The sequence below is a fragment of the Pituophis catenifer genome, unplaced genomic scaffold (assembly GCF_029215685.1).
Source record: "Pituophis catenifer annectens isolate HBS135680 unplaced genomic scaffold, rPitCat1.0.hap2 SCAF_4, whole genome shotgun sequence".
NCBI lineage: Eukaryota > Metazoa > Chordata > Lepidosauria > Squamata > Colubridae > Pituophis > Pituophis catenifer.
Window position 1 is genome coordinate 131,710,982 of NW_027256884.1, and position 11,989 is coordinate 131,722,970.

General features: G+C 49.8%; 2 protein-coding genes across 2 annotated transcripts; one reads left to right on the plus strand and one right to left on the minus strand.

The window, feature by feature from the left end:
- Positions 1–905: 905 nt before the first annotated feature.
- On the minus strand, positions 906–2,133 carry LOC139316856 (olfactory receptor 51G2-like). Its single transcript, XM_070943695.1, has 2 exons — positions 2,116–2,133; positions 906–1,877 (listed from the first exon to the last, which is right to left on the minus strand). The coding sequence occupies exons 1-2, from the start codon at positions 2,131–2,133 to the stop codon at positions 906–908; spliced, it is 990 nt and encodes a 329-aa protein (XP_070799796.1).
- Positions 2,134–8,366: 6,233 nt separating this feature from the next.
- On the plus strand, positions 8,367–9,323 carry LOC139316380 (olfactory receptor 52P1-like). The gene has a single exon (XM_070943074.1). The coding sequence runs from the start codon at positions 8,367–8,369 to the stop codon at positions 9,321–9,323; it is 957 nt and encodes a 318-aa protein (XP_070799175.1).
- The last annotated feature ends 2,666 nt before the right edge of the window (positions 9,324–11,989 follow it).

Consider the following 11,989-nt stretch of genomic DNA (forward strand, 5'->3'; position numbering starts at 1 on the left):
CTACCAGTTCTATTGAATTGGTGCGAACCGGGGGCAACCCACCACTGGGACCTACCCAAGTAAGAGACATGCAGGGCTCACTGGCAGACCAGAAGGCCCAAACAGGCAGAAGAGTGCATCTTTGTTTGTTTGTTATTCATTTATTTAATAAAATTTATTGGCTGCCCATCTTACCAAAGGGTAACTCTTATATCTCCTTGTATTTCATGCCTCATTTCCATCCAAAAAACAGCAGAGGACTTGGCCGGGCCTTCTGAACAATTCCGAGAATAAAGCTCTCTTTTATAAATAATAACAATGCCAAGCACGTAAGCCATTTTTTTTATTTGAGGTTTAGAATCCTTCCTCAACACTGAAGGAGCTGGAAATCAGATTCATTTCTAGGGGGCTACTTGGAGGACCAGTACAGACCCTCTGAAAAGTATTCTTTTCTTAGGAGGAGGAACAGGGACCAACCTTTCTCTACTGTTCTGAAATGCCAGGCCAGGATTGCATAGACAAACCTATTTGGATTTCCAATGTTTGCTCTTTCTACTGCAGATCAGAGCCTTCGTTAAAAATAACCGCATTCTTTCTGACACAATAAAGGAGTTTCTGATACCCCTTAAACCTTAAAACAAACTGGCTGAGTCTGTTCTGGGAATTTTAAATTGGGGGTTTTAAACTGAGTTTTAATTGTTAATTTAAATCATATTTATTATTGTTGTTTTTATTGTGATTTTATTGCTGTGAGCCGCCCCGAGTCCCTCGGGAGAAGGGCAGCATATAAATTTTAATAAACTTAAACTTAAATGTGGAATTGCAACATTGCTCTGAATCACAGCAATGCGTGAAGAAAGTCCATGGCGGATATAAGATCGTAGATCACAACGTTTGCAGTCCAGACTCCCACCGAGTTCAGGCTCTCACTGTTCTCTCTCCCTCTGAAACTTCTTCAGGATCCGAATGCGGATTTGTTTGGTCTTCACACTGTACACAACAGGGTTGGTCATGGGGGGCAATAACAGAAAAGCGTTGGCGATGAGGATGAAGGCGATGGGGTGCACCTGCCTCCCAAACCGATGGATCATGCTGAGCCCAAGCATGGGGACATAGAAGCTGCAGACCGCACAGAGGTGGGAGACGCAGGTGCTGAGCGCCCGGAAGCCTTCCTCCTTGGAGGCAACTCCCAGGACGGTCTTGAGGATCCAGAAGTAGGAGAGGACTAGCAGGACTGAATCCACTCCTGTGGATGAGAGCATAACTATCAGGCCGTAGATGCTGCTGTTCCTCCTATCTGAATGAACTAACTTCAGGAGATCCGGGTGCAAACACACGGAGTAGGAAAGCACATTTATGCCTCCAAATTCCTGAAGACTCATAAGGATGGGGCCTGGCAGGACAAGGCAAACGGACCGGATGGCGCCAACCACCCCAATCTTAATCACCATCCCATTGGTCAAAACACTTGTGTATCTCAGAGGGTTCCGGATGGCCACCAAGCGATCAAAGGCCATGGCCAAGAGAATGCCAGATTCCATAATGGAGCAAGCATAGATGAAGGTCATCTGGACCAAGCAGGCCTCAAAGTGGATCTCGCGGTGGTTGAACCACAGCACGCTCAGCGTGGTGGGTAAAGTGGCAAAGGATAAACCCAGATCCGAGAGGGCCAGCATGGAAAGGAAATAGTACATGGGGGAGTGGAGAGTTTGGTCCGTCCTGATGACGAAGAGGATGACGCAGTTCCCCGTGATGGCCACCAAGTACATGCAGCAGATGGGGAGGGAAATCCAGAAATGGAGTTTTTCTAGGCCAGGAAAGCCTGTCAGGAGGAAAATTGGGGGGCTGCAGTCTGAGTGGTTGATCAACATGGGGATATTTCTGGATTGTTTTCTTCCCTGGAAAGGAAGAGCACAAAAAGTCATTCAGAGAGCCTCAGCATATCTGAAACAGCACATCCAACCAGTTTTCATTTTCATAGCTGCTGGTCCTGTAAAAATTGGGGTCCTGCTTCCAGGTGTGCTGAATTTATCATAAATTGCACCCACTTGGGAGGGGGAGCTCTGGGTACAGCTCCAATGTGCTTGCAGGTCATCAACAGGTTGGAGAGGCTGACATATATTCTTCTCTACTGACCTCCTTGTCTACCCTCATTACGGCTTATACCACACACACACACACACACACACACACACACACAGAGAGAGAGAGAGAGAGAGAGAGAGAGAGAGAGAGAGAGAGAGAGAGAGAGAGTCTTTGCTGCTCTTTCTCTTACATCTAGTGGTGAAACCATTCCTAAACCACCACCTTCTCACCTTCCTGGAGACCTTCAGCTCAAGCCCAGATACACCGGTTTAGCTCATATTCTTTAAATAAGAGCGATAGCAGCAGAAAACTCCTGTTGGCCCCTGGAAGAAACTGGCTCCTTCGTCTCTGTGGCTTCCCCAGTGGAGGGAGAGCTCTGGCTGTTGGCTTCCTCCTCAGGTTTATCCTAACTCTGCTGCTGCTCTATTTTTTTATTATTTCATGGGCGGGGATGATGAAAATGGTGGTGGCGGCTGCTGCTGCTGCTGGTTCTCACAGTCCAGGAGAAGAAACAAATCCGATCTGCCATGCCGTGCCATGCCATGCCATGCCAAGCCTTCCTGGTTGTCCACAATATTTATGGCTGACTCTTCCTTCTGTCCTTCCCCGGAGAAGGCTGGCTCAGCTGCTGCTCAGTGGGGCTTCTGGCTCCGGGCTGCCCTTGGCTGCCCCAGAGGATTCTCCCAGGCTGGATTGCTTGGGCGGAAGAGCAGGGACCCAGCCGAGCAGCTCCTGCTGGAGAACCTTGAATGTTCCTGGCAAGGGGTTTCTTCCTGGCATCTGCTCCACTTGTGACCTTCCCCTGCAAAACCCACCCACTTCTCCATCCAGCCTCTGTGTAGCCACTCCAGTTGGCTGTGCTTCACCAACGCTTGGAATGGACCTTGAGTCAGGAAGGTGCCCTGGGGCTCCTTTGGCGGTCTCGGGAAGGGTGGCAAGTGGGCAGGGCCAAGGAAGGGGAGGGGCACTCTGAGACGCCCGGTGCTGATGGGCCTCCTCCTCCTCCTCTTTGTCCCGTGGGCACTTTTTCTCACCAGCTGGCCAGTGAACCCACACACACCTCTGACTAGCCAAGGGCTGCATGTGCAGTAGAGCCAGGGATCTTGCCCAGTGGTGAAATCTAAAATTTGTTACTACCGGTTCTGTGGGCGTGGCTTGGTGGGGGAGTGTTAATGTGACTTGGTGGGCGTGGCCATTTTTTTTTTTTTTACTTTTAAAACCATTTTTTCTAACACCTCTTTGACGAAGAGGTTGTAAAAAATGCTTTCAAAAGGCTGTGACGATCCCAGCTGAGTTGCCTCATCGTCAGAGGGATTTTTAAAAAGCCTCTGCCGATCAGGCAACTCAGCTCGGATCGTCAGAGGCATTTAAAAGAAAAAAAAAGCCTCTGATGATCACACGGCTCAGCTGGGCATGGAGGGGGGCAGGGATTTTTGTTACCAGTTCTCCGAACCACCCGCCTCCATCGCTTCCGGATCGGGTGATTCGGTCTGAACCGGGAGCATTTGACCCCTGATCTTGCCTTCTTGTCTTGATCCCTCACCCACAGATCCCTTTCGATGGATCTGTGCATCAGTAGGTTGCATCCACGGAGTTTGATAGTTTCAAGATCATGTGAAGTAGTAATACTGCTTTATGCTGCCTTTATGCCTGTATCCAATTCCGGTCACTGTGATACAAAAAGGAAGTTGAGACCCAAGAAAAAGAGGGCAGAAAAAGAGCCAGAAAGGGCATCATTCCATGCTCAGATTGGCAGAGTGCCAGCCAGAGGTGCTCCGTCCTCCCAGTTAATATGGCACCTCTTGAAGTATACATCATTGATTATTTAGGGAGCCTCTAGAATTCATAACTTAAATTACAGGTAGTCCTTGACCTATGACCAGATTTGAGCCCAAAATTTCTCTTGCCGAGCAAGACAGTTGTTAAGTGAGTTTTGCCCCATTTTATAACCTTTCTCGCCACATTTGTTAAATGAATCACTGCAGTTGTGAAGTTAGTAGTGCAGCTGTGAAGTCAATCTGGCTTCCTCATTGACTTTGCTTGTCCAACGGCCACAAAAAGTGATCACGTGATCCCGGGACACCGCAACCATCATAAATATGAATCAGCTGCCAAGTGTCTAAATGTCGATCATGTGATCGTGGGGATGCTGCAAAGTCGTAACTGTGAAAAATGGTCTTAAGTAACTTTGAACAGTCCGTGAATGAACTGTTGTAAGTCGAGGACTATGTATATGAGTCAATCTTGCCATTGCGGGAATGTTTTCTGAATCTCCTCACCTGACCTTGTCCAGAATAACAGAACAAGTTGGAAGGGAGCTTGGAGGAAGGGCCCCTGGCTCTCTGCCAGGGCTCCCCCACCCCTTTCGATGAACCCTTCAGGCTCTTTTCTTTGGCTGCTTTCACAGGCATTTTATATTCTGTGAACCAAGCTGCTTCAGGGGGCAGAAAGCCTGACAACCCCTGGGAGGAACTCTGGCTCTTCTGTGACGGGGAAGCAGCCAAGAAGGCGGTAGGCCAGAGAAGCCCACAGTGGGGCCAATGGGCCCACGGCAATTGAGACGCTGCCAGGCAGAGAGTGAGGGCCAAGCAGCTGCGTCCTCCCTTTGGTTTTGCCAGCCAAGCAGATGGAGAGGCTTCCTTGGGATGCTGGAACCGCCCCCGCCCCCACCCCGGCAGAACCCCCGGGACAGCTCTACGCCAGGAGGATCGTCCCCACCTGCCTCCTGGGCTCAGCACTGGGGAGATTGATCTTCTGCCTTTGGAAGCAACCTAGAGGGAGGAAGCAAAGGAGGGACCATCAATCCTAGAAAGAAACTTTGGTGCCACAGGGAGTGCCAGCATTTCCCTGAAGATCGAGGCCTTTCCAGGTGATCCTGAAAGAGCTGCCAAGCTGCCAAGCTGCAGGTTCCCCTGGTAAGGGCAGCACGATGGGCGGCTCAGTTGCCCTGAGAGATCTGTGAGCTGGACTGGGAGACTTGTGGCCAACACTCCTTGGCAGAAAACAAGAGAAGTCTCTGAAGTTGGCCATCGAGCCATCTCCCTTGCTTGCCCAGAGGTCCTCCTTCTTTCCAAAGACATCCACACCAACTCCACAAATGGATGGGTGAAAGCATCACCACAAAAGACAAGGTCTCTTCCACGCCCTTCTGTGCAGAGCCCTGGGAGACGGGAAGCTGTGGCACGCAGAAGATCATACATTGCTAGAGAAACACAGATTAAACCAGGTAAGGAATGATCAAATGAATTCAGGGGTCCTGGGTCGGGGGGGCTTCCCCCCACACACAAACCGTTCGAGAACTGGCAGGGCCATTGATTGAAATCTTTAAGAAATCCCCCAGTACTGGGCAAAGAAAATCAAAACAGTGCAATTAACAAAGCCAGCACGATTTGTTTTAAAAAGGTCGTGCCAGACAATTTTCACTGCTTTTTTTGACAGTGTGATTAAATTAGTGGACCAAGGGAATGCTGTGGATGGGACTTCATAAGGCATGTGACCAAGTAGACCACAGCCTCCTTCTTGATGAACCAGAACATGGTGGACACATGATCTCATTGGCAGATGGAATCGCAGTTGGCTGAACAACCCAAGAGCCTTGGTAGTACAGGGGTTTAAGGCACCCTGTTATTAAACTGGTTATTAAGACCAGCTGCCTGCAATTACTGCAGGGTTCGAATCTCGCCAAGGCTCAAGGTTGACTCAGCCTTCCATCCTTTCTAAGGTAGGTGAAATGAGGACCCAGTTTGTGGGGGCAATAAGCTGACTTTGTATAAAAATATACAAAAGGATGAAGGCTATTGCTGAGCACATTGTAAGCTGCCCTGAGTCTCCGGAGAAGGGCGGCATATAAATCAAATTAAAAAAAAAAAACCCTATTCAGAATAACAAAACAATATAATAAGTTGAGTTGGAAGGGAGCTTGGAGGTCTTCTAGTCCAACCCTCTGCTCAAGCAGGAGGCCCAAGACCATTTCAGGCAAAATCTCTTCTGAAAAACCTCCAGTGACGAAGAACCTGCAACTCCTGGAGGCCAGCTGTTTCCCTGGTTAATTGTTCTCACCATTAGGAAATTTCTCCTTAGTTCTTGGTTGCTTCTCTCCTCGATTAGTTTCCACCTGTTGCTTCTTTTCCTGCCTCCAGGAGCTTTGGAGAGCAGGTTGACCTCCTCTTCTTTCGGGCAGCCCCTCAAATACTGGGAGACATGTCCCCCCCGGTCCTTCTTTTCTCTAGGCTAGACATACCCAATTCCTGCAACTGTTCTTTGTATGCTTCAGCCTCCAGTCCCCTAATCGTCTTTGTTGCTCTCCTCTGCACTCTTTTCTAGAGTCTCAACATCTTTTTTCACAGTGTGGCCACCAGAACTGGATGCAATATTCCAAGTGTGGCCTTACTGACGTAGGCACAGTCACTCGTAAAGCCCTGAAGACGTTTTTATTTCATCAAGCCGGCCTAGCCTAAATGGTTTTTTAATTGGGATTTTAAATTTTATGGATTTGGGGCTTTAAACTGGGTAGCCAATGATTTAATTCTTTTAATTATCTTAACTTTTGCATTTGTATGTTTTTTAATTTTGGCTGTTCACCGCCCTGAGTCCCTTCTGGGAGAAGGGCGGTATACAAATTAAATTAATAAATAAATAAAATAAATAGTATAAAGCAATAATAACACTTCACGTGTTCTTGATTCTATCCCTCTGTTAATGCAGCCTAGGATTGTGTTGGCTTTTTTGGCAGCTGCAGCACATGGCTGGCTCCTATTTAAGTGACGGTCCACCAGGACTCCAAGATCCCTCTCACAGTTACTACTGTTGAGCCAGGTACCACCTCTTCTATACGGGTGCTTTTTTTCCCCTTGCCGAAATGTTCCTAAACATTCCGAAGGAAACTGGTGTTTTTCCTTCCACCTAATGCCGAACCATCTTTAACCTTCGGTCTACCAAGATCAGACCAATTCCCAAATCCTTCGCATAAGGACTACTGCTCAGTGTCAACCCTGAAGCTGACGCTAAGCCAGGCAACACCCATCCTGTAGCTCTGCTCCTGGTTTTTCCTGCTGAAGTGCAGCAAGTCACATTTCTGATCACTGAACAGCACTGAACAGTATGTTCAAGTCCATCAAAATCTTTGTGAGCCTTGAGCCTGTATCTTGGGGTGCCAGCAATCTCCACAAAAAACTTTGTGTCATCGGCTAATTTTGTACACATCCCTTCCATTCCCTCATGTAAGAAAATGTTGAAAACTCAGGTACCCACTGCAGAGCTCCCTCCCTGTGGACAGTAAGGACCTTCCATTGACTATGCGTCTCCAGCCTACTGGGATTCCGTCTTGTAGGGGAGAGCTGGTTCCTCATGCTGGAAAGCCTTGCTAAGAGGGAGGGAAGGAAGGGAGAGGTTAGAGCTTCACAAGCCAGGGGCAGCTTATCTGCCCACATTGAGAGTGGAAGGTTGTAGAACAAGCCTCAGGCAGCTACTGCCAGACCTGTTTCCCTCCTGGGTGGGCATTTGACTTTGAGAGGTCCTTCGAGTTCTTCCTTTGGACCTACGAGGCTCCAAGGAGTCTGATCTCCAAGGGATCAGGGAAGATACACTTCTGTGTGTGCTCTGCATCTGTGGGTCTTCCTGTCAGGCTTGTCCCAACTTTGGCGCTTAGGAAAGAAAGACCCTCGACTCCATTGTTGAAGTGAAAGGTTCATTTGTACTAAGTTCAAGCAGTTACAGCATAAGCCAAGCTGGATATGAATATTCCCATGCAAAATCTGCATTTTCCCCACATCCCTGGGTTCCTCCCCCCCTTGACCAGCCCATCAGTGTCCAATAGTATTCATTTTAGATGGGAATGGTTTTGAGGTTTGGTGCCTCTTTGGTGGAGTTTCACATTCTGATCTCACGGTCCTTGATCAGCTGGTTCATTCCTGATTGACATCTCTGGTTCCTGTCACCCTGTCATTCCCTCCCTTCCTTCCCCTGCCAATTCCCTACTTTCCCATCCTCCTCCCTCCTCCCCTGCATTTTGCGGCAGGATGCTGAAGATGGCAGGCCTGGCACTTCCCTTGTTTCAGGAGCAGCAGGGAAGAATGGGAAGAGCATTTGAGAAAGCCATGCGTCCTTTGGTCCGGGCAAGGATTGTTAGGATACAAGAACTGACAGATGGGTGAGGGAGGCAGATTTCAGCCACAGAGGTAGGGTGGGTGGGTCCCAGGTGGTTCCTCAGGAAGCCCAGAACTTTGCAACCATCAGAGGTCTCTTGTCTTTTCCATGCCTTCAGCCCAGAGGCAGCTTGGAGCATGCAGGGTGGGACACCTGCCATGGTGGACAATGGAACAGAAGACCTGGGTCAGATCTCCTTCATAATGGTGGGCATTCCTGGCCTGGAAGCTTTTCACTTCTGGATCGGCATCCCGCTCTGCCTCGTCTACATGGTGACTTTGGTGGGGAACATCATCGTGGTCTTGGTCATCAAGATGGAGCCTGATCTCCACAAGCCCATGTTCCTCTTCCTCAGCATGCTGGCCATGAATGACCTGCTCCTCAGCACCACCATTCTGCCCAAGATGCTGGGCATCATGTGGACGGGCTCAAGGGAGATTGGCTTCAGCGCCTGCCTGCTTCAGATGTACTTGGTCCACACCCTCTCCATGGTGGACTCTGCCATCTTGTTGGCCATGGCCTTCGACCGCTATGTGGCCATCTGCCGCCCACTGCACTACGCAACCATCCTCAGCAACACGGCAGTTGCCAAGATGGGATTGGCAGCTGCTGCCCGAGGGGCGATATTGGTCATCCCCTGCCCTGTACTTCTCAAGAGGTTGCCCTATTGCTTCCACAAGGTCATCCCACACGCCTACTGTGAACACATGGCCGTGGTCAAGCTGTTCACATGTGCCAATACATTTATCAACCGGACCTACGGCATTTCTGGGGCACTCTTGGTGGTGGGGCTGGACCTGGGGCTCATTGCCACATCCTACGCTATGATCCTGCAGGCCGTCTTCCAGCTGTCATCACGAGAGGCCCGGGCCAAAGCCCTGGGCACCTGTGCTGCTCACACCTGCATCATCTTGGCATTTTATGTGCCTGGCCTCTTCACCTTCCTCACCCACCGGATTGGCAAACACGTCCCTGCTTGCCTCCACATCATCCTGGCCATCCTGTACATCCTGCTGCCCCCCATGCTGAACCCGCTGGTGTACGGGATGAAGACTCAGCAGATCCGCCAGCGGGTACTCAGCCTTTTCCACCAGGGAAGAAAGGCAAATTTGTAGCCTGGGAAACAAGAAGGAGGACCTGGTGGGTCATCCCCAGAGCTGTAGGCCCCGTAGCAGCTCCTCATCAGATCCAGTGGGATATCTGGACCGGTTCCAGTCTGGCTTTAGGCCAGGGGGCAGACAGCATTCACCACACTTGCTGATGACCTTTGGCAGAGCCAGGACTGGGCGATGCCCCATCCTTATGTTTATTTATTTATTTATTTATTATTAAATTTATATCTCGCCCTTCTCCCTGAAGGGACTCAGGGCAGTGAACAGCCGAGAATTAAAATACCATACAATATAAAAGTTAAAATAATTAAAAATAAATTAAATTAAATGGCCGCCCCAATTTAAAACCCCTAGCGATACAATTAAAAAACTAACCCATAAAACCTATTCAGGCCAGGCCAGCTTGCTGAAATAAAAACGTCTTCAGGGCCTTACAGGAAGTGCGGAGATCCGGAATCAGCCGTATTCCAGGAGGTAGCTCGTTCCAGAGGGCGGGTGCTCCCACAGAGAAGGCTCTCCCCCTGGGGGCCGCCGGCCGACATTGCTTGACCGACGGCACCCTGAGGAGTCCCTCTCTGTGAGAGCGTATTGGCCGGTGGGTGGTTATCGGTAGCAGAAGGCGGTCTCGTAAATACCCTGGCCCTAAGCCATGGAGCACTTTAAAGGTGAGAACCAACACCTTGAAGCGCACCCGGAAGACCCCCGGGAGCCAGTGCAGCTCGCGCAGGAGAGGTGTTATATGGGAGTGCCATGTCGCTCCCGTAATCACCCGCGCGGACGCATTCTGGACCAGTTGGAGCCTCCGGGTGCTCCTCAAGGGGAGCCCCATGTAGAGAGCGTTAGCGTAGTCCAGGCGAGAAGTGATGAGAGCACTTCTCGCCTGGATCATGTTCCTTGATCTTTCAGCGGCTTTCAATACATCAGCCACAATGTCCTTCTGGACTGGCTGATGGTGGTTAGGACTGGGAGCCCCATTGGTTCACCTCCTTCCTCAGCAGTCAGCTCCAGTCAGTGTTGATGGGAAGAAGAGGCACTCTACACCCCCAGTCCCTCACGTGTAGGGTGCCTAAGGACTCTCTGCTTAGGTAAAGAACAGTGACCCAATGGGTCAATGGTTGTCCAGTTACCTTACATAGCCCTTTGTGGCATAGTGGGGTTTGGAGGAGGAAGAGGAGGAGGGTGGGTGGGTGGAGGAGGAGGAAAAGGACTGTGAGTCCCTTAGTGCTCTCTGAGCTTGGTTGTTTTCTTGCAGATGTTTCATGACCCAACTTGGTAACATCATCAGTGCTAGAATGGAGTGGGCTTTGCACAATCCTCGCTCCCTTCTAGCACTGATGCTGTTCCCTAGTTGGGTCATGAAATGTCCACAAGGAAACCACCTAGCTCAGAGAGCACCAAGGACCGCCTATTTCAACCCTGAGTTACAGATATTCTCTCCTGCTGGCAGATGGAAGACACCTGTCATGCTGCTCGGGGGAAGACCACCTTAGGACCCTACCAGGGCAGCCTTCTGGTCAGCCACAGGAAGCAGAATTAGGGAAGTTTGTATTTGCTTAGATAGGGTTGAGCAGCATCACAGGCACAGCAGAGCAACCTGACAGGGCCTGCGCATAGCACAGTAGAGATAAGAAAGTGCTTGGTGCATGTTTATCTAAAATGGCATTTGCCTGCTTATCTTCATGCTTGACACCTGCCTTGTAAGCCGTGGCCTGCTGGTAATCTGCACCTCTCTTCCTCTGGAGTAGATAGAGCCTGTCTCTTGCAATGGGCGGGGTCTTTCATTGTGAACAGGTCCTCCAGGCTCCTCTGACCTCACTAGGAGACCAACTAGAGGCTGAATGTTGGGCTCCTGGCCATGACTGAGTCGATGAATGGACCGTGATCAATTCCATTCCAAAGCCAGTTGAGAGGGGCTGGGGGTCTGTTATCTCCAGCTTTTCCTGCTTCTTCTCCCATAGAGAGCCTAAGCTGGGAGGGAGAGAAAGGCTCCCTCGAGCACAAACTCAGCATGCTGGCTGGGGAATTCTGGGAGTTGAAGTTCAGATGTCAGGCACAAGGAAGCAGGATAGAATTCAAAAGCACCACAAGTTTATTCCATGCAACCTATACACAAGAATCTGATCTACTAACGGTCAAGGTACCAGATAAGACTCAACAGACTTCAAGAGGGGCTGGACTTGGGTCTCTTTTGTGGATGTTGGGACTCCAGGCTGATAATGCATTTGACCTCATCCTCAGCCTGGTCATCTCCGACATCAGCATCTTAAAGGTGCTGAGAATGAGAAATGTCTATGGAGATGCTCTATCATCCAGGTCATGATTGTGCCAAAGAGGCTTTTCCAAAAGGCAACTGGTTTTTTTCTTTGAAAATGTTTTGCTCCTCACCCATGAAGCTTTTTCAGTTCTCAATTCGGTCCAGTTCTTCAGAACTAAAGAAGCTTCTTGGATAAGAAGTGAAATGTTTTCAAGAAAAAAAAAACCCAAGAAACTCCAGTTGCCTTTTGAAAAAGCCCCTTTGGGGCAAAGATGAGAAAGAGGGCCCTGGGAGAAAGAGGGAGCTGGGACTGAGTGGCCGAGAGGAGAACGCCGGAGAAGAGCTGTAAGGCAGCAGGGGATCCCCACCCTGGCAGACACCCGGAGAACCTACCGGAAGCCAAGAAGAGATCTTT